Source organism: Strigops habroptila, chromosome Z (genome assembly GCF_004027225.2).
Source record: "Strigops habroptila isolate Jane chromosome Z, bStrHab1.2.pri, whole genome shotgun sequence".
NCBI lineage: Eukaryota > Metazoa > Chordata > Aves > Psittaciformes > Psittacidae > Strigops > Strigops habroptila.
Genome location: NC_044302.2, coordinates 67558237 through 67580612, shown reverse-complemented (window position 1 = coordinate 67580612; position 22376 = coordinate 67558237). Strand labels below are relative to the sequence as shown.

Here is a 22376-nt window from a genome sequence, read left to right as displayed (position 1 = left end):
GCCAAGGGATGCCAGCTGTTTAGTGCTTTGGGTGGGTTTTTTTTTTGTTATTTTATACTCTTATATTTTGCCGTAAGGAGTCTAAATCACATGAGTCTGATTAGTACAGGTGTTGTTAATAAAGGCTTTACTCTTCATGTATTATAAACAGAAGTAGTGTTATTGAATAGCTGTTTATTTTCTTTTTTTAGTTTTGACAAATATTAGTTAACCAGAATTAATTTTTGCATTGGTGATCTTCTGAAAAATACTTATTAGGAATGTTTGAGTAAAATCGAAGATGAATTTAGAGTGAGATTCTTAATAGAGTAGTTAACTATTTGCAGTATATCTGTGTGTGAATATTTCAAATTGCCCCTAGCATGTATGTGGGAATCTAAAATTTGGTGTAGAGGTCAGAGTCATAGAATGGTTTGGGTTGGAAGGGACCTTGATAGATCATCTATCTCCCTGTCATACACAGGGATGTCTTTCAGTAGATCAGGTTGCTCAAAGTCCTGTCCAACCTGACTTACAGTGATGGGACATCCACAACCTTGTTCCAGTGCCCCACCGCTCTTTTCATAAAACCTGTCTTCCTTATGTCCAATCTAAATCTACCCTCTTTCAGTTTAAAACTGTTGCCTCTTCTCCTATCACCACAGTGCTTGGTAAAAACTGTCTTTCTTATAACTGCCCTTTAGGTATTGAAAGGCTGGAAATGGGTCCCTCAGAAGCCTTATCCAGGCTGAAAAACCCCAGTGCTCAGCCTTTCTTCCATCACTCTGACCATTTTTGTGGCCCTACTATGAACCTGTGCTGACAGGGCCATGTCATTCTAGTGCTGAGGTGCTGGATGCAGTACTCCAGGTACGGTTTCACAGGAGTAGAGTAGAGAGGGAAAATCATTTCCCATGACCTACCGGCTGTGTTTCTTTTCATGCAGTTCAGGATACGTTCTGCTTTCTGAGCTGCAAGTGCACATTGCTGGCTCATGTCCAGGTTTTTTTTTTCACCAGTATATCCAAATCCTTCTCCTCAGGGGCTCCTCTCAATCAATTAGTTTACCAGTCTGTGCTGATATTGGGGTTTGCGCCCCAGCTGCAGGAGTACATGACCTTGCACTTGGCCTGGTTATGCTTCATGAGGTTCACATGGGCCTACCTCTTGAGCTTGTGAAAGTCCCTCTGGATGGCATCCTGTCCCTCAGACAAGTCAACAGCATGACTCAGCTTGGAGTCATCTGCAAGCTTGCTGAAGGTGCGTTCCCGCAATCCCACTGTGTCGTTTATGAAGGTAGTAAACAGCATTGGTCCTGGTATGGACCCCAGAGGGACACCACTCATTACTGTTTTCCATTTGGATATTGAGACGTTAACTGTAACCCATATCTCTCCAATGAAGTGGCAAGAATGTTGTGGGGGACTATATGAAAGGCTTTACAGAAGTCTAGGTAAAATGACATCCATAGCTCTTCACTTGTCAACTGATGCAGTCACTCAATTGTGTAAGGCCTTTAGATTAGTCAGGCCCAATTTGACTTTGGTAAGCCATGCTGCCTGTCTCTAAGCGCCTCCTTGTCATCTCTATCTCTTGACATAGCTTTCAGGAGGATCTGTTCCATGATTTTACTAGGCACTGTGGTCAGTAGTTCCCAGGGTCGTCCTTCTACCCTTTTTAAAAAAGGGTATGAGGGTATGGTATTTCCTTTCTTCCAGTCACTGGGGACTTTGACAGCCATGAAGTAGGCATGAGTGAAAAGGTACCTTTTATGGGAACAACAAAACTGTTCCTCAATAAAGGAAGTTGTGTTTTATGTGCAGAGAAGTAGGCTCTTCAGATTCAGCCCAGAGGAGAATGGCTGTAGCAGGTCTGGTTTTCCCATCGAGACTGTATTTTGGTGCAAAAGGAGGTATGCTGTTCTTAGAGAATGACTTCAGATAATCTTGTTTGTCTTTTGTTATTAAGTGTGCACTGTTTGAACCATTTTAGGTGCCGTTTAGTCATGACTTGGAAGATATGCAAATATTCTTCTAGCTGTCTACAATTTCACAGGATTTGGAAAGCACTACAGTAATTTCAGGCAGAGTTGATGCAATGAACCCAAATTCTACTTGATCAGTCATGGTAATTCAGAGTGAATATACCCAAATGTATACCTATGCTTACATTATCTGTAAAATAAAACTACTTGTGCATTCCTGTATTCTCAAATGCATTGAAAATCACAAATGCATTATGATTATATTAATCCAGAGCATTATATTTAAACAAAAACTAACTCTGAGGCCTATGCTGAAACTTTTAGATTATCCTGTACTCTCAAATAAGTCATTGAAGTCTTAACTCTCAAAATTATAGCACTTCCAGAAAGCAGTTATGTAACTTAGAAATTTCATGTCCTTTTCCACTCTGCGCATCTTCTATTGAAATGATTTCAATGACTATGGTTAGTTTTAATTGAAGTAGTTTAGATATTTATAGCTTGAAATGAAAGCTCACGGGTGAGTTATCCTACCCTTGATTCGTAAATGGATTAAAGCAAACTCTTATTTCTGGAACTGAACCCTTTGCTTTCCCCAATCATCTCCTCTTTGAAAACAATTCTTACATCAACAAAGTGTGAAGTTTTCAGTGTTAACTACTTAGGAAAAAAAAAAGCAGTTGTTGGTGTAATGGCTGTACCAGTGAATAAAGGCATGCAAAGCATCCTGACTCTGTGTTCACCAAAGAGCAAAGGAAGTGCTTGTAGCTATTCAGTGAGGGTTACATTGTGTGTCAGAGGTCCATGCCTATCTGGTAAATTCTCTCTACCATTTAACACATTTTTATTTCTGTCCTGTGCTCCTGTGGTAGTACTGATGTGACTTCTGCAATGTTAGTTCATTGACTGTGTCTTGGTGGGCCAGGAAATAGCTTCTATTTCTTGTCCATTGATGCCACAAGGAGTTGGTTATTTATGTAAACTAAGAATGTGTAATAAAATTACTCAGTTGAGTGCATTGCTGTCTCTTTGTCACGCTGATGGACTAATCTGAGAATCCGTTTATGAAATCACTTGTAATGAATAGCATCTCTTAGTTGTGTAGTATATTTGCTTAGGCCCCTATTACTGCATCAACATTGTAACATGATAACATAGTGTTATTTTTATGGTGCTTGTTTGCTTTAAACAGTGTTCTGAGTAAGGATGCAATCTCTTTGGGGGCTATATGCATATATTTATCTACACACCTTTTACATTCTGTATGTATGTGTAAGTAAAGCAGTATACTATGTTTTTCCATTTTTTATTCAAAGGTATCTTTGTTGCCAAAATTGCCAACAGAGACAAGACAACAAGAAATTCTTTAAATAGATAATTACAGCTGGAATGTATGTTAAAATATTTTTCTAGTTTCATAACATTACATGTTGGTTGCCTACCCCTTACACTGCAACATTAAGGAATTGGGAGGAAGGGGGCAAGATACACTTGTTTGCTAATGGCATCTATTTTGAAGTTATCAATCTGCTCAGGTCACATACCGCCTTCTTTCAAATCTCTACCTGGCAACTATATGTAACAGTGTATACTGTATGTAAGTGACTTTTGTGAACTGAAAATAACTCAACGTTACCTTTAGAGCCTCGTGTGTGTAAGGCACTAATTTTTCTCATGAGGTACTGATCAGTTTTATCTTCTAGTGACTTTTTAGGTGTTGAAAAGCATAGCACCTCAAAGATAGGTTCTGTGCAGTGTAAGAGTATTCCGTACTGTGACCACTTGGCAGGACTGGGTGGGTTGTAGAGAGAATAACTCTTATTCAGGAATATAATGTGTGACTGGAAATCACATATTATTAGAAACACTAGCACATCAGTATCAAGAGAGTCTGCACTGGCAGTATTAATACAACAGTATTAAGTTTGAAAGTCTTGTGAGACATCAAGAAGCAAGTCTGTGACTTGCATGTGAAGAGTATGTGTCAGCTTCATTAAAGGCTTGAGCTCTTTAGTCAGAAATATGCTAGATGTTAGGGGAGTCCAAAACAATCCATATTAACGGTTTTGTTGCAGATGTTTCAATGCTTATTCCAGCCATGTTATTTTGTGGTTTTCTTATTCCATTCAATGGTGTTTAGCATTTCTGTACAAATTCTTCTAGCCTGACAGTCATGCATATTTCACTTTGTATTGAAATGCAACTTTATAATACAGAAAATTTTCAGTATCTGAGAATTATAGAGTTCTTATTGAAAATTAACAGTAAACCAACAGCTCCCTCTGTCCTCCCAAATGTTTTATTTTCCCTTTAGGAGGTATTGACTGATTAAAGAACTAAAATGAGAGTTTGTGTCCTGAGCTTTTCTACTAGTTCATGGGGTTGGGAACAAGGGGGAAAATGTGGGGTTTTTTTTTTTTTTTGTTTGTTTGTTTTTGGAGGGTTGTTTTTGGTGGTTTGGTTTTAGGTTTGTTTTTTTTTGTTGTTGGGGTTTTTTGTTTTTTTTTAATAATAATTTGTAATGCTGTAAAAATTTAAGGGATGATATGAGCACTACTGATAGTTAACATGCTTTGAAATAAATACAGCGAAGCATCAAAAAGAGTACTTATTTCAGACTGTAGGTCTCAAAATGACCTGAGATTCTGATGTACGAATTTACACTAAAAGAGGAGTTTTTTCAGTTCAATCTTGTTCTCAACACCAGTGCATGACAGACACAAACAAATATTAAACACACCTGTAAAGTTAGTACCCAAACTGTCAATAATGTATAGTTCCTGTGAGCAAAAAAAGAGATACTGCTTATGCTTTTGACACTCGTCTTACTGCTAATTTAAAAAAACTCTCCGTAGCAATTCAGTGTCATTACTTTAAAAGAATACCAGCTAATTTTCCTCAAAACATTCTATGTTGAGGTAAATTTTAAATTTCCATTAGACAGATAAAGGAAGGACTCAGGGATGGGGTCCACAGTGGCAGTGTTTAAGCCATTGCAACCAACTAGGGCATAAGCCAGTCCAGCCAGAGCAATGACAAATGTTCCTTAGTTGCCTGCCAAGAAGAGAACCAGAAGACCAACCACCTCAAGTGTTTGTATACCAATGCACGCAGCTTGGAGAACAAACAGGAGGAACTGGAGCTCCACACACAGTCAGAAGGTTATGATTCAGGAATAACTGAAACATGGTGGGAAAGCTCACATGATTATGGTGGATGGTAGTAGCCTGTTCTTTAAAGACAGGCATGAAGGAGGAGTTTTGCTTTATGTTAAGGAAAATCTTGAATATACAGAAGTCAATTAACAGCGATTATGGAAGACCTATTGAATGCCTCTGGTCAAGATTATGTCTTTGACACAGTTCCCCACAACATCCTTCTCTCTAAATTGGAGAGAGATGGATTTGATGGCTGGACTGTTCAGTGGATGAGGAATTGCCTGGATGGTCAAATCCAGAAAATAGTGGTCAATGGATGGATGGATACCAGTGACAAGTGGTGTCCCTCAGGGGTTCATACTGGGACCAGAACTGTTTACTGTCTTCATCGATGATGTAGTGGGATGGAGTGCACCATCAGCAAGTTTGCAGGTGACATGCCTGAGAGACAGGATGCCATCCAGAAGGACTTGGCCTGGCTCAAGAAGTGGGCCCATGAGAACTTCATGAGGTTTCACATGACCAAGTGAAAGGTCCTGCATCTGGCTCAGGGCAACCCCTGGTAGCAGTGCTGGGGGATGAAGGGATTGAGAGTACCCCTGAGGAGAAGGACTTGGCGGTACTGGTGGGTGAAAGGTTGGCCATGAGCCGGTAGTGTGAGCTTGCAGCCCAGAAGGCCAATTGCATTTTCTGCTGCATCCAAAGGAGCGTGGCCAGCAGGTCAAGGGAGGTGATTCTACCCTTCTGTTCTGCTCTGGTGAGACCCCAGCTGTGGAGTACTGTGTTCAATTCTGGAGTTCTCAGCACACGAAAGACATGGATCTGTTGGAAAGGGTCCAGAGGAGAGCCGCAAAAATGGTCAGAGGGCTGGAGCACCTCTCCTATGAGGAAAGGCTTAGAGAGTTGGGGTTGTTCAGCCTGGAAAAGAGAAGACTCCACAGAGACCTTATTGCTTGTAAGAAAAATAGGAACAAAATTTTTCATAGATCCTGTTGTGACAGGTGGTGGTTTTAAACTAAAAGAAGGGAAATTCAGGCTGTTTGTAGGGAAGAAATTTTTCACAATGAGGGTGGTAAAATACTGGCACAGGTTGCCCAGAGAGGTGGTGGATGCCCCATCCCTGGAGACATTTCAAGGCCGGGCTCGATGTGGTTCTGGGCAACCTGATCTAGTTGAAGATGTCCCTGCTCATTGCAGGGGGTTGGACGAGGTAACAGCTGTGATTTAAACCCAGCCGATAATGAAGTACCCTGCATCCCTCCTTTCCCCACCTTCCAGTGTGGGATGCAGAGGAGAGTCGAAAGTATGTACAACCCATGGTTGAGATAAGAACAGTTTAATAACTAAAATAAAAGTACAATATAATACTACTACTAATAATAATGATGAGGGAAATAAGGAGGGGAGAGAATATAAAGCTAAGAAGGGGAAAGGAGGGAAAAAACCCCAAACAATAAACACCAGTGATGCAGAATACAATTGCTCACCACCCACCAACCGATACCCAGCCTGACCTGAGCAGTGATCTGGGCCTTTTGGGTGACTCTCCCCAGTTTATACACTGGGCGTGACGTGCTGTGGTATGGAAGATTCCTTTGGGTAGTTTGGACCAGGTTTCCTGTCTCTGCTTCCTCCCAGCTTCTTGTGCCCCTCCTCACTGGAGGAGCATGAGAGACTGAAAAGTCTTTGATCAGGGTAAGCTAAAACATCAGTGTGTTACCAGCACTGTTCTCAGAGTAAAGCCAAAACACAGCACTGCACCAACTACTAAGAGGAAAATCAACTTTATCTCAACTAAAACCAGGATAATGGTGCTTGAAGATTCCTTCCAACCCAAGCTATTCTGTGATTGTATTCTATGATTCTGTGATCAGACGGGCCATCTCCAAGGGGGATCTTATAGTAGCCATCTGCTACCAACCTCCAAACCAAGATGATAAGGCCACTGAAGCAATATTAGGGTTGCTAAAGCAAGTTCTAGGTCAACAGGACCTGATTCTTGTGGGTGACTTCAAGAACACCCAGGCATTTGCTGGAAGAACAATACAGCAGTTCATGTCATCCATCAGGTTCCTGGCATGTGCAGAGGACTGCTTCCTCATACAAATGTTTGATGTGCAAACCAGGAATGAAACATTGCAGGACTTGCTTTTAACAAACTGAGAAAACCTGCTTTTTAGTATCTTGTTAAGCGGTGGTCTTGGCTGCAGTCATCACAATATTGGAGTTTGGGATCATGCTGAGCATAGTGAAGGCTGGTACTAAGACACAGGTTTTAGATTTCAGAAGAGCAAATTTCCGCTTGCTTGGAGCTCAGCTGGGAGTGATTCTGTGGGAAGCTTACGTGTGAGGGGACATACAGGGATACTGGAGAGGGACTCTTCATCAGGGGCTGTAGCGATAGGACAAGGGGTAACGGGTTCAAACTTAAACAGAGAAAGTTTAGGTTAGATATAAGGAAGAAGTTCTTTACTGTGAGGGTGGTGAGGCACTGGAACAGGTTGCCCAAGAAGTAAAATGCACCATCCCTGGCAGTGTTCAAGGCCAGGTTGGACATAGCCTTGGGCAACATGGTCTAGCGTGAGGTGTCCCTGCCCATGGCAGGGGGCTTGGAACGAAATGATCCTAAGGTCCTTTCCAACACAAACTATTCTATGATAATATGACATATGTCAAAATTGTCCACAGATGTCAAAACTACAAGAAAGGGTTCTAGAGGTATGTTAATAACAAGCAGAGACAAGGAAAAGATTGCCCGGCTCTTAATTAGCCATGAACAGTGCTGAAAAGGCAACTGTACCCTGACAAAGTTTGCCGATGATGCCAACCTGGGTGGGGAGGTGGACACTTTGGAAGGGAGAGCCACCCCGCATAAAGACCTGGATAGGCTGGAAGAGAGGGATGACAAGAACCTTGTCAACAAGGACAATGTTGGACCTTGTCAGGTCTTAATAAAGAGCTCTATGAAAACATAATTCAGGGGTGCAGCACAGCCTGGGGAGCAGCTCTGTGGAAAGGGAACTGGGGATCCTTGTGGGCAACAAGCTTAACATGAGTGATCCCTGTGCTGCTGTGCAAAGCAGGCCAACAGGATGCTGGGCTACATCAGCAAGGGATAAAGATGTCATTATCCCACTCTATTCAGCACTTGTCAGGCCACACCTAGAATACTGTGTTCGGTTTTGGTCCCCACTATACAGAAAAGATGTGGGCAGGTGGGAGAGGGTCCAAAGAAGGGCCATAAAGATGATCACAGGACTGGGAAGCCTGCGTATAAGGAAAGGCTGAGAGACCTGGATTTCTTCAGCCTAGAGAAAGCAAGCTCAGGGAAGACCTTATCACCATGTTCCAGTGTGGCTACAAAGGAGACGGAGACTTTTTAAAAAAAAAGGAGTTGCATGGAAAAGACAAGGGGTAATGGGTACAAGTTACTGCGGAGAGATTTCAACTGGACATGGGGAAAATTTTTCACAGAGACATCAGCCATTCGAATAACCTCCCCAGGGAAGTAGATTCCCCAGTGTTGGACACACTTAAGGTTTGGCTGAGCCGTCTTGTCTAGACTGTGCTTTTGCCAAGAAAGGTTGGACCAGGTGATGACAGAATCACCAGATGATTGAGGCTGAAAGGGACCACTGGGGTCATGTAGTCCAACCTCCCTGCCCAAGGAAGGTGACCTAGAGCACATAACTCCGGATTGTGTCCAGATGGCTTTTGAGTATCTCCGGGGAAGGAAACTCCACAACCTCACTGGGCAACCTATTCCAATGCTCAGACACCCTCACAATAAAGATTTTCCTCATCCTAGAGGTCCCCTTCCAACCTGGTATGCTATGATTCTGTGAAATAATTGTATGCAATGTTGATACAGTTTTACCTACTCTTGATACCAAATATCCAGAGTGGTATTTATGCTTCAATTTCTTTTCCAAAGTAAAGTAAATTAATTTAAGTAAGAATATTTGTCTTTCTTTACTTATAAGCCACAGGGATTCTTTGTGTTGTGACTTACAGTAATGTTTAATAAATTCACAACTTCATTTGCAAGCAAATACTTTTGCTGTAGCTAGTCATGACATACAGCCTTAGGCAGTGGCTCATCTTATTGTCTCTGCTTCTGAGCTTGCTGCTGTTAAAAATCAGTAAGAAAAATCCAATTTGCTTTGTAAAGAACACATTCAAGGCCTAAGGTACTTTTCGTTTCTGTATGTTTCGAGTATGATGATGAACTATAATTACTTTCACTGTAGGCTGAGGGAAAATTCCCCTTTTCAGAGGATACGTAGTGCACTAGTTTTTATTTCATGATTCTTCAGTTCTGGTGTGCAGACTTGATCTTTTTCATTGAACGTGTTGTGAATAATCTTAGTTTTAGTGAGTAATTTTCACTAACTTTCAAATGACATCTATATTCTGCCTCTCATATATGTAAGTTCTCAGCTGTTCAGGGTACGCTCTTGCTGACCTCTTGAGCTGCTAACGTACACTTGAGTAGGCTGGATCTTCCTTGGGTATGCTGAAGATTGATACATTCCAGGCCTTGACAGCTGCAGCGTTTTTCTGTGCCAACTTCAGACAGTCTAAGCAGCCCTTTTTTGAGAGAAATTGTTTGGCTCCCAAGACCATTTGGGGAACAGCCTTACCAAGTCCATTAATTGAGCCAAGAGCTTAAAAAGGCTGTTTAAACTTCTTTTCATTTTAAAACTGTAATAATTTCTGGCTAATACTAATTCTGACATATGGAATGCGTAATTAGTTATAGATTTAGATGAAACAGTTTTAGCTATTAAAATATTTGGCATTTTAAAGAGCATAAGGTCTCATTTTATGGTAACTTACCATTCATTGACTAATGTCTTACTAATGTTTTATTGTTATAAAGAGAAAATTTGTACAGCTCCATGCTCCATGTAAACGTTCTTTTTATGTGATGGAGTTCATAGATTTCTAACTGCAGATGATGTGTCTTTTTTTTTTTTTTTTTTTTTAATTTGCTGGTGACATGTATTTGAAGATTAATTTGTGTCGTTACTCTTTGGGCAGAAGTCCACTTTGGGAGAACACTGTTTTGTTTTGTGTGCATTTACAGAAATACAAATATGTAATGAAAGGTATTTTGTCGATGTAGATTAGAATATCTGTTGATACAATTACAATACTGCTTTATAGTCCTGTGTGTGCTAATTCACAGGCTGCAATAGTAACTTTGAATACCAGTTCCTGCCATCACAAAAAATAAACAGAATTTATTGAAATAGCGTTGTTTTGCAGTTCTGGAAATTCCAATGATTTTTCACTCTTTTCCAGATGACTTGGGAATGGGGAGTGTGTTGTGTGTTTCTCTTTCCTTTTTTTTTTTTTTTTTTTTTAATGGAAACTACTTAGTCTGTTCTGTTTAACTGTTTCTTGGAAATTTATTTAGTGCACACTGTTGACGTTCAATATTCCTTATAGCAAGCAAGCTTTTTTAATTTGCAAGTTAGGATAGCTTTTTCGTTCCTACTTCATCTGCTGCTCTTTCAGTACAGACAGAAATGTTGCAGAACTTAGTTACGTAAGAAGTGGCAATTTCACTGACATGAGTACAGCTTGGAGTTGATTTTACTCTTCCTTGAACAACTTCGAAAGTAGTCTGTGGAATAGGTGCTTTGAGGTTAATCTGAACTGCTTATTCACTTCAAAGAGATCTGTTGTGCCTGAGTGTGTTCTCGTTAGGAAGACCAACGTTCATTGAAACTTCATATTTTATGTATTATCACAAGGTCAATTTCTGTGAGACTTGGCAAAGTTTAGGTAGAAACAAGATTGTCAGAGACTCAATACTCGGCAATGGTGCATACTCAGCAAAAATTACAGGAGGGCCCAAGTGTCTCAGCTTTTCTAATAAATAAATAAGTAAGCAGAAAATCCAACAGCTACTTATATGGTCTTGTATGGAGGACAGTAAAAGAAAAAGGTAAGGAAGCATGATGGTAAGCAAATCCAAATCTTTAAACTGTCCAACAAAACTGAACGGATCAAAACTAGTGAGCTCATAAATCAGCATCAGAAACTTTAATTGTCTCAAGATTTTTGAGCTTTTGCAAGTGAAATACTGTTGACAGCATTATATTTGGAATTCTCTGAGCTGTAATGACTGCATGGCCATTAGAATAATTTGTTAGTGATTTTAAGTAGCTTAATGTAAAAATACACAGTGAATTGTTTATTAAAGATATAAAAAATATTCAAGCACTATTATCAGTTCCATTTTGCATTCCATATTCTGATTAGCTATTTGAATTAAAATTATTTTGAAATTAGTTACATGTAATTTGTTAGATATAGTGGTTTATTCCACCAGTATGGTTTAAAGTTTTCCTTACACTCAAAGTGGTGTCATTTAGGGTATAAGAACAGCTGATTTGCTGCCTTTCTAAATAATTGGGAAGAAATCACATTCCCATTGCTATTATTTAGTGAGGTTTTGTTTAGCTTTGTGTTTTTTCTTTGCTGGGCTCCCAGCATAAATGCAAGATAATTCGAGATGTTAAAAATAATTAGAATCCATGTTCTGCATAGATCCTAATGCTTGTTGGAAGCCTGCATCAGTTTTTCCAAAATTTGAAAAACAGTTATATTTTTCATTCTGTTTACACCTGTGAAGGATCAGGTAACGTCTGGTTCACAATGTGTGTACATTGTGACTTTTCAGGTGGCATAGTAAGGTTTTTTCAGGAGATGGTGGCTCTTTTGAGGACACATAAGTGCGCACTTTTTATAGTCTTTCAATCTAGATATATAAAGTCCAGGATATTAAGTGGCATAAGGTGACAGCACATAATGAGAGGTTGTAATTTACAAATTAAAAGGAAAAAAAAAGTGAATAGCCATATTTTTGGCCTGAACGGCATAACCTAGTTAATATGATGCTTACTTTTTGTCCTTTAACTTAATTCATAGGTGAAAATGAACCTATTTTTAGCACTTCTACTGAATAAAGACTTGGATACTGATATGAGATCATTTGAGTTCTTATTTATATGATGTATGGCTTAGTTCTGTTATTACCTTTCTTTAAAAAGTGAATGTAGTCATGCACCATAGGGTACTATCTGTTTGCTTGCACACAGCAGGGTCACTTTTGGTTTTGAAAAGTGTCCTTCTACTGATAACAGAATTTGTTAGAGAAAGATTATTTTCTTTTCAAGGGTGCTTAAAGAACAACATGTTCTCCATTTCTTTTTATACAAAGCTTTTTGTTAATTGTTTGTTTTTGTTTGGAAATACAAAAAATTAAGTCTCACTGTCAATGCTATAAAAATTGTGTGCATCCTACAAAGGCAGTTAGATGCAATTTCTCTGTTTTTATGAAAGACAAGCTCTGCTGCAGTCCAGGTTTGCATAAGCTGATAATGGTCTTGAATTATAAGATCTCTGTGGCCAGAGCCTTGCTTTTATTTACTTTCTAACACAATCAGAAAGCTAGTTGGATTTGTTAGTTTTGTGCATTCTTACAGTAGGCAGGTAGATTTTTCTGGGTTTACAGCAGTACTTTGATAGGGCATTAAATCTCCATAAAGTTTTCTTCCTTGATTGGTTGAAAAAGGTGATGGCATTTAAAAATATAAATAGCGTAAACTCTAAATTGCAGTAGTTGAAAGAGGAAGATATTTTTTAAACCAACACACATAAAATGCCTCTATTCTCATTTGCTCAGCGTTTTTCATATGTTTCCGTGTGTTCAGGATGCTTGTTCAGCATTACCTTGCTTCCATATGCAATTTTAAAATTCAAAATGCGCATTTCTAAATTTGAATGAAAGACACAGCAGAACTTTAAAAAAAACCCACACTCTGAGGCTTTCCTCATAAATCATGGAGAAAATAGGTACAACCATCTCTCCTATTTCTTCTACAATCATTGTTAAAGTTTGTTAAATCCATAATTCAGTGTTCTATTGTGGTTTTAATCTTTATAAAATAATTTAGACTCAGTACACTGATAAATCTTGAGAGAAGCTAGAGAAATCTTGAGCTCTCATTAGAGAGCTCTTTTGATTTCATATTGAAGATAGTTGTTGTCTTCTGAAGAAAGAGAAACATTAAGATGCAGTGATTGTTATGCACTGGAACTGGTATTGCTTGTACAGTTCAAGTCTGCTTTCTGAAAGGCAAAACTGATTGGGAGCAAATGAAAAGCAAAGATAGCAAAAATATGAAAAGCAATTTCTACTCCTGAGATTTACTCTGATCATACAGTGTGTGGTCTTTACTGACTCTTGTGAGATCTGTCAGACTGTAGTGTTGTTGAGCTGTTTTGTGTCTTAGATGTACTGTGACCAAAGATGCAATCTGTTATTCTTGAAAAATGAGGAATCAAGAAAAGAAGAATAAATGAAGTGGCAAACCTATGAAAAAACCAAACAGCAGAGGTGAAGTTAGGAACTCAGTTCTTCTGTTTCATTTAATTATTAGGATGAAGAGTTGTGCAGAGACGAGATACTGTGTTGTTTGTTTAGAGGATTTTAGTGGGGTTTTGGTTAACTAATGATCCCTGTGATATCTTAATAGATTAGGTTCCAGAAGCTTGGGAGAAGAAGGAAACGGGGAAATGGATAGCTATAATAGTGTTGGTTTTCCATTTAGGTCATGTATTGTCCTCACGCAAATTCTATTTATCTTTAACAATCAAAAGCTACTAAAAGCTGCACTCCTGTGATTTTTCCTGTTGAATAGACCTAGCTACCAATATGGTGGTTTTGGCTTATTAATATCTAAGTTTATGTTAGGCTGTTTTTAGCAGGTTTGGTCTTAAGTCCAGTCCATGGTTTATGTACATATGCTTTCTTCTTGTTCTTGTCCTCATCTGATTTCAACCCCTTTTCCCCCCTCCCCCGCAATATTTTTATATAATCATCACAGTATATGGTTTTAGTTTGTAATATAATGTTGAAGCACATATTCCAGGCTCAGTGTTTATTAATAGAAATTGTGTTCTGCTGCTAGAAGTACTACTAATTGATACAGCAAAAGGCAGCCTTGTTTGAATAATGGTGATTTCTGCTGCCTTCTGTCACTTTGCATACTCTTTTCATTGAAGGTCTTTCTCTTCCTTCAAAATTCTGAATGATTAAAGTTGTTTATTGAAGTGAACTGTTTGCCATGTTTTTTATTCACGGGACAGTGAGTAATTTGTGGGGAATTCTCACTAGAATAGTTTTTTTTGTAATTGTCTTTTGAATATACACAGTATAACTTTTGCCTATAAAAGGTGTAACGTACATTTAACGTATTTTTGTCTTCTTTTCCTGTTTCTAAGGCTGATAAAGAATTTGTGTGGTCTTTGTGGAAACATCTACAAGTGTCAAGTCCAGATCTTACTCAAGCTGTGAGCTTGGTGGTGGAAAGGTGAGTCTCATTGATTTAACGTGATACTAAACCCAAAAGCAAACAACGCCCCTCCCTGCTGATAACATTTATCTTTTTTAATTGAGAACTATGTAGGATTTAAAAAATGTGTTACAAAAATTTCATTGTTAAATTTTGTCAGGAGTATCTAGAATATGTTCCAAGTTTCCATTTTTTGGTGTAAGTTGAAGTATACTTCAAAATACGTTCTCACTGTGGTTGCTGTGCTGCAGTTGAATTAAATTTTTAAATTAGAATCATAGAATCATAGAATCGTAAGGGTTGGAAAGGACCTTAAGATCATCTAGTTCCAACCCCCCTGCCATGGGCAGGGACACCTTGCCCTAAACCATGTGGCTCAAGGCTCTGTCCAACCTGGCCTTGAACACCGCCAGGGATGGAGCATCCACAACCTCCCTGGGCAACCCATTCCAGTGCTTCACCACCCTCACTGTAAAGAACTTCTTCCTTATATCTAATCTAAACTTCCTCTGTTGAAGTTTGAACCCATTACCCCTTGTCCTACCACTACAGTCCCTAAGGAAGAGTCCCTCCCCAGCATCCTTGTAGACCCCCTTCAGATACTGGAAGGCTGCTATGAGGTCACCACGCAGCCTTCTCTTCTCCAGGCTGAACAGCCCCAACTTTCTCAGCCTGTCTTCATATGGGAGGTGCTCCAGCCCTCTTATCATCCTCGTGGCCCTCCTCTGGACTCGCTCCAACAGCTCCGTGTCCTTTTTATGTTGAGGACACCAGAACTGTACGCAGTACTCCAAGTGAGGTCTCACAAGAGCAGAGTAGAGGGGCAGGATCACCTCCTTCAACCTGCTGGTCACGCTTCTTTTGATGCAGCCCAGGATACGGTTGGCTTTCTGGGCTGCAAGTGCACACTGCCGGCTCATGTTAAGCTTTTCGTCAACCAACACTCCCAAGTCCTTTTCTGCAGGGCTGCTCTGAATCTCTTCTCTGCCCAGCCTGTAGTGCTGGGGTTGCCCCGACCCAGGTGTAGGACCTTGCACTTGGCTTGGTTAAACTTCATAAGGTTGGCATCGGCCCACCTCACAAGCGTGTCAAGGTCCCTCTGGATGGCATCCCTTCCCTCCAGCGTATCAACCGAACCACACAGCTTGGTGTCATCGGCAAACTTGCTGAGGGCGCACTCAATCCCACTGTCCATGTCACCGACAAAGATGTTGAACAGGACCGGTCCCAACACCGATCCCTGAGGGACACCACTCGTTACAGGTTTCCAACTGGACATCGAGCCATTTACCACAACTCTTTGTGTGCGGCCATCGAGCCAGTTCTTTATCCACCGAGTGGTCCATCTATCAAATTGATGTCTCTCCAATTTAGAGACAAGGATGTCATGTGGGACAGTGTCGAATGCTTTGCACAAGTCCAGGTAGATGACATCAACTGCTCTGCCGCTGTCCATCAGTTCCGTGGCTCCATCATAGAAGGCCACCAAATTGGTCAGGCAGGATTTCCCCTTAGTGAAGCCATGTTGGCTGTCACCAACCACCTCATTGTTTTTCATGTGCCTTAGCATGTTTTCCAGGAGAAACTGTTCCAAGATTTTGCCAGGCACAGAGGTGAGACTGACTGGTCTGTAGTTCCCCGGGTCTTCCACCTTCCCCTTCTTGAAAATTATAAATGTACTGCATATTATGTTTTTCTACTGAAAGAGCAAGAGGAGGTAAATGACATTTTTTGGTGTCATAAATGTTGGATAGCAATTACTTATATAAATGATGTTTATTTGTATTCTTAAGGAACTGAAAGGCTAAGACATGGTAACAGAAGAGATGACTATGCAGTTAAATTATTACTCCTCTGAGGATATTAATGATGATTTCCTCAACGTACTTACATACTATCATCTGATTGCTGTAAATTTTAGGTAATAATCACGGTATGTGATTGATTAGAATGCTAACATTTACAAATTCAGAATTTTTGAGGGCCAGAGAGTAGGAGAATGGGAATGAGTTGGTAATGTAACTGTCAGAATTCAAACACTTGATTGCCTTATGGTCAAAAGATTTGTCTGTTCTGTCTCTCAGGGTGCCATGAGTTCCCTAAAAAAAAACAAACGACAATTTGTTTGTTTGTTTGTTGTTGGTTTTTGGTTGGGTTTTTTTTTTTGGTTTTTTTTTATATGGACTTTAACTTCTTTAAATGGCTTCTCAACATTACTTGAGAAGCTTGTCATAGAGCCAGGAGGCTCCTTTGGCTTCCTGTTCAGTGCTTTGATCTTGGAAGGCATGTTTTGTTTGTGGACGTCTTTGTTCACATCTTTCCTTTCTGGTCTTGATCAGTAAACGTTCTTCCACTTCTGGAATCATTAAGCGTTAAATTCTTCAGCTGGGAGTGGATTCACTGTAGTGTTGTCCCATCTTCTGCATAAAGCATAAAATGCTTCCAGGGGAAGAACTTGAAGGTATAAACACATGCAGCTTGTTTTAGGATCACTGTTGCCTGGGAGTTCACATGTGTTCACCAGTGATGATGTTAAGTAACTTCTGGTTCTGTAATGGGACACTGACCTGCAGAGAGAAGTAACTTGTCTGTTAGGACAGTGTACTACTTTCACGTTTCTTGCATGTTGTGATTTGGGAAGTAATTTTAGTATACAAGGGAGACATAAGAACGGATTAACAGCATCCCTCATTTATGTTGAAATACACATTCTTGCTGACTTGTTTAATGATAAAATTTGATCATAATTTCATGAGGACATTTATAGTATTGATTTTTCTTCTTCAAACAGAAAAAATGCAGGAACTGCTTAAAATAGTATAATATTTAGTTTATGTAAACATACATTACAAGTATATAAGCACAACTGTGTTAAAAACTTGGAAGAATTGGTTTGCCTTAACCATGTTTTATAGATAGCTGAACAACATGGAAAATTTTTGCTCTTTCACATGAAGCTTAATAGGGTAGAAACAGAGGTGTTCAGGCTCATTAACATTTTTTATTTGTGTTGCATATAAAAAATAATCAGGATATTAGGACAAATTGAAGCATAGAGATGTTAGAAAGTATGCATTTAAATAATGATGAATAAAATTAATTATTTGGAGTTTCTGAATTGTATGCCTTTGTAAGATACAGTCTGTCATCTTTGTTTATTCTTCTTCCTGTCTAGGAATATTTTTATGCTTGGTAGTTATCCCTTGCTTTAAATTATTTTAAGCTTTATTTAGAACAGAAATTGGTATTGTGTGTGCATTATCCTAATTGATACAAAGAACATGGGGCTCTTGGATACCACCTTGATGCCTGCAAGCATGATAATGAGCTGAATGTTTTTACAGTGGTAGAAAATGTTTGTGAAACCCTTTTAATGTTATCTTCAGCCTATCAAAAGACGTGCTACAGAAATATGATGTATAATAATGGCCTATTATATATGAAGGTAAAGGTGTATTCTGTATGTGCTTTGCACTTTGTGTAGATTGGTGATTGGTACTGTTATGTGACAGTGTGTGCGACAACATACTTCTCATAAGGTGCATGTCTAGTTTTTCATGCGCTGTCTTCTTTCAGAAGAGCGCTAATGCTTTAGAACACCTCTTGTGAACTCAAGGCTACACATCTATATCATATTTCTCCCATGCTTCTCAGAGTTGTGGCATAATGAAAGAAACAAATTGCTTCTACAGCATCTTTTTAGATGTTATCATTACACCAGAGAATCCTGGAATAGGTTTGGCTAAAATCCATTCAGTATATAGGAGTTTTATTATAAATCATGACTTTGAACTCTGGGGTTGCTTTGACTTGACACATGTATTTTTCTCTTTAATTGATGTAGCTTCATCTCTTTTGCCTGAGAACGGTCTAGTTGCCTCTTTCTAGCCCAGATTTACCTGTGAATCTTCTGAACAACCAAATTACAGGCCCATATTTTCTCTCCTAACTTTTCCAGCTATAACTTTCCATAATCTTTTCCTTAGTAGCTTCTGTTTTGTGACTGTACCTATTCACATTCTCATCCTTTCAGAAAAGTTTTTGTCTTGTTGCTTACCTTATAGCAGGGTGGGTTTTTTTGTTTGTTTGTTTGTTTGTTTTTTATTTATAAAGATAAAAAACTGTAAATAAACTATAAATAAACTGTAGTGTCAGTTTATCTCAGTTTCAATACATTGAGTAGATTTCCAGGGAATCTGCTACCTAGCACTGCTGCTGTCCAGAAAACTACAGGACAAGTGATTTTCTGGCTTTATTAATCTAGGAAAAATAGGTGTATTTAGAGGGTGAAGAGATGGGATTGCCAAGTACGAGTTATAAGCAAAATGATTCCTGAAGCATTCACTTAAGAAATCTGTGGTGGTCACAACCTATTTTTCTGTATTTTACTTGGTTGTATCAGACAAGAGTTAAAAACTGAAAATTTACACTGAAGTGTGATAAAAACCAGCTAAAGTCTTAGAGACTTTTTTTTTGTCTTATCTATATTAGGAACAACATTGACTCAGTTGTATCCAAATTGGTAACATTTTCCATCTTGCCCTGGCTTACTAGGAAATTTTGAGGTAGATACAAACAGAATGAAATGGATTTAAGCATTTTGTTGTTTCTGTTTGCGATGTGGATATCACCAAGGCTTGCATAGCTTCATTTTTCAGGGTGTTCTTTCCACCAAGAATTCCATAGAGAATTCCGAGAAACCTTCAGTGCCCACCATGTCTTTGTTACAGACTTCCTGAGATCAGAAGCCAGCTACCTAATGGAAACAGATAGAATCTAAGCGTAGTCATGTGTATTGTAGATCATACGTATCATGAACCAAACAATAGTGTCCAGTGGATTTCAGTCTTTAAATCGATGAAAACAACAGCCAGACTTTCTTCAGGAGATAACAGTGACAGCAATGAAAAGGTGCTGGTGTGAAAGGACAAAATGTTCATTTACAACCTTGTACACCATGGATGTGCGATGAAAAAAAAAGAGGAAATACATATTAGGAGAAATTGTGTAGGCAGTACTAGCCATACAGTCAGGAAATTTATATTTGTAGCATTAGACAATTCCTTATGAATATCTTTTTCTCAAATAAACCAGGCAAATGTAGAAGGCATAATTTGGGGAAAATAAGGGGAAATTAATAGTAGGTTTCCATTATTTGTTTGCTATTTTAAAGTGCTTTCATGGTCCCAAAATAGAAGTTCGCCTGCCCTAAAATTGTAAAGATGTAGCTAGTACCGTTTTATGGCCATGCTGTTGATTCCTGTAATACATCAATGATATTTTACTTTTCAGCAGGCTTTGCAGTTCTTGCTGGATAACTGTAACTATATTCCCATTTTAATATTCAGATATAAACAAAAAATTATCTTTACTGTGCAAATGAGAAATGCCTTTGGGATATGTAAAAGCCTCCAGGTATTTTCAAACAAGCCACTGTAAAAGTACTACTCATGTTAGTATACTTTGCAGCTACTTTAAATACTATTGATCTCAGTATTATATAAAAAGCATGCTATTTCTAGTTCACTGCCTTTTGGAACAGTTTTTTTGGGGTTTTTTTTTTTTTGGGTTTTTTTGGGTTTTTTTGTTTTTTGTTTTTGTTTTTGATGATGAGCTGAAAAAATAGCATTAGAAAGTACCTTTTACAGGTAAATAAATGCATGTGTAAACTCAGATAGAGTTGGGGTTCAGGTGAGTGTATCACAGGTTTTGAAATATTTTTGTAAACCTTGAGAGCTCTTCTTTAAGACTTTTCTCTTACAATACATGGAATGTTAACGGGTCAACTGACTCTTAATTTTCCTCTAGGGCTTCTAGCTGACTCCTTCCCTTTCTTCTTGAAGGGAGATGTAGCAGGATTCATTAATGATCAAACTGTGGCAGTGATACCACACTCGGTAGATGTAAGTGGGGATTGTATTACAGTAGGTGATGTCCTTGCAGATAGTTACATTTGGCAAGCTTGCCTTATATAAATGTTATTCCACACCTAAATTCTAAGTGTGCTTTGTCTTGCAAGTCTTAGCAAAGAGCAAGAACAGATCATTTCAGGCCACTCTAAGAAACAGTGGCAACCTGAATGTTAGTGCCAATGGTTAAGAGAGAGTTTTGTTCTTCTTCTTCCTGGGGAGTTACATCTCCATAGGTGTACACGTGGGTGAAAAAGTGGTTGAAGAGCAAGTGATCAGAAATAACCAAAGAGTTTTTGGAAAGGTAATCGCAGGAACTTACATTGTGGTTTGCTGCATCCTGTGAATAGCAAATTGTGGAAGAAACATTAAACAGGTTGACATAAGTTCCTCACTGACTCACAGTATGCAAATGTACTGAAAACGACAAGTACTTCTTGTGTAAAAGAGTGTGCTGTATGAATGATCAATATAGGTTGCTGATGTTAATTGAAAAATATTTAAAAAACTTTATCTTGCATCTTTTGAAGGGATGACAGCTTGCAGAAACTTTCTTAAACCACTCACAGCTTTATTCTTGTGCAAATTAACAGGAAATAGAATGGCAAGAGAATGAGGAAGTAAAAAATATCTAACGCATTTTAAAAGGCCATTCCCATTTTGTCACCTGAGTTTAAAATAAAGTGGACTCCCTAGTTATTATCACTCAATAAAGTGGACAGAATAATAGAGCATAAGAGTACAACCTTTCTATCTAAGGTCAAATAATTGTGATTTTCTACAGTTGATGAAAGTTTAATATCCTGTTTCATTAAAAATTCTCAGAACATTGAACATAAGTCAACATTCCATGGAGAAGAAGGTATTATGCAGCTTGCATGTGTGCATATCTGCATATCGGAGCACAAAATATTGACATGATAATTGCAGTCAAGCCTGATTGAACAGTGGCCTCTGGGAATTCAGCTGGTGTTGTACCAACTGGATAGCTGCTCAGGACACAGTTTGAAATGCAAGGTGCAAGTTAGCACTTTATTCAGCACAGGCAGGCATCATTTAAAAATCCTTGGGGGAAACCCTGGTGATGTGCAGATGTTAAAGCAGTCTGTTCTGAAGTGCGGATATTTTGAACACTGTAAGAGACTTGTGTGTTTTAGATGAAAAACGTTTGCAAAATTATTAGGGAAAAATGTCACTATTATCTTTACAACTCTAGTGTAAAAATATATTTAGTATTTTATATACATTGTTTAAGATAAGAGGCCTTAAATTGTGTGATGAATTCAATCAAGTTAGAGATGCAAGAAAAATTACGTTTCTGTAATGATGCTTTTCCATTTTGATACATACCAAGGAAGATAGAATTAGCTCTATAAATAATTTACAAAGGAAATAATTTAATATTACAATTTTTCTTTAATTAGGTCCTAAATTATTTTTATAAAGAAACAAATGTAAGTGTATGCAGCGGTTTTCTATAGAAAAAAACTGAAAAATGTGTGTTATCAATTTAAATTCTTTTTTACTCCATGCTGTCTAAATCTTAAAGTACTGTTTGTAAATATTAAAGGAAAAAAAATTATAATGTGCATCAATTAGAATTCATCATTAAATATAAAGATCTTCTAGAATCTGAGGTGAAAGTAAACTCACTATTAAATGAAAACTGTTTAGCTCTATTTTTTATTCTCTTCTTAATAGGTACACAGAAACACGGTAAGGTTTCTAGTTGGAAGATTGAGGCATAGGCTTTGTTTCTGCTAACCACAGACTGTGCAACCACAGGGATGTGGCTGTACACAGTACATTACAATATTGGTGCCATTTTTACAGTAAAATTGACAGTCTGTGCTCTACAACTTCTCTTTGCACATGGCTGATTCATTACCTATTTAATACCAACGTTGTATGCACTTGTGTGTAAGTCTGTCTGTGAAATAGTTAGAAGCCAGGAGAGATGATAATCAAATTGAAT

The 22376-nt window shown here is 38.5% G+C and overlaps 1 protein-coding gene across 2 annotated transcripts in view; it reads left to right on the top strand.

Annotated features, from left to right (window-relative positions):
• CNTLN (centlein) overlaps window positions 1–22376 on the top strand; it is a 196153-nt gene that overhangs the window by 6582 nt on the left and 167195 nt on the right. For both annotated transcript variants that reach the window (XM_030512317.1, XM_030512316.1), the window contains exon 2: window positions 14422–14510. In XM_030512317.1, the coding sequence (XP_030368177.1) occupies window positions 14422–14510 (89 nt within the window). The remainder of the gene's footprint in view (window positions 1–14421; window positions 14511–22376) is intronic.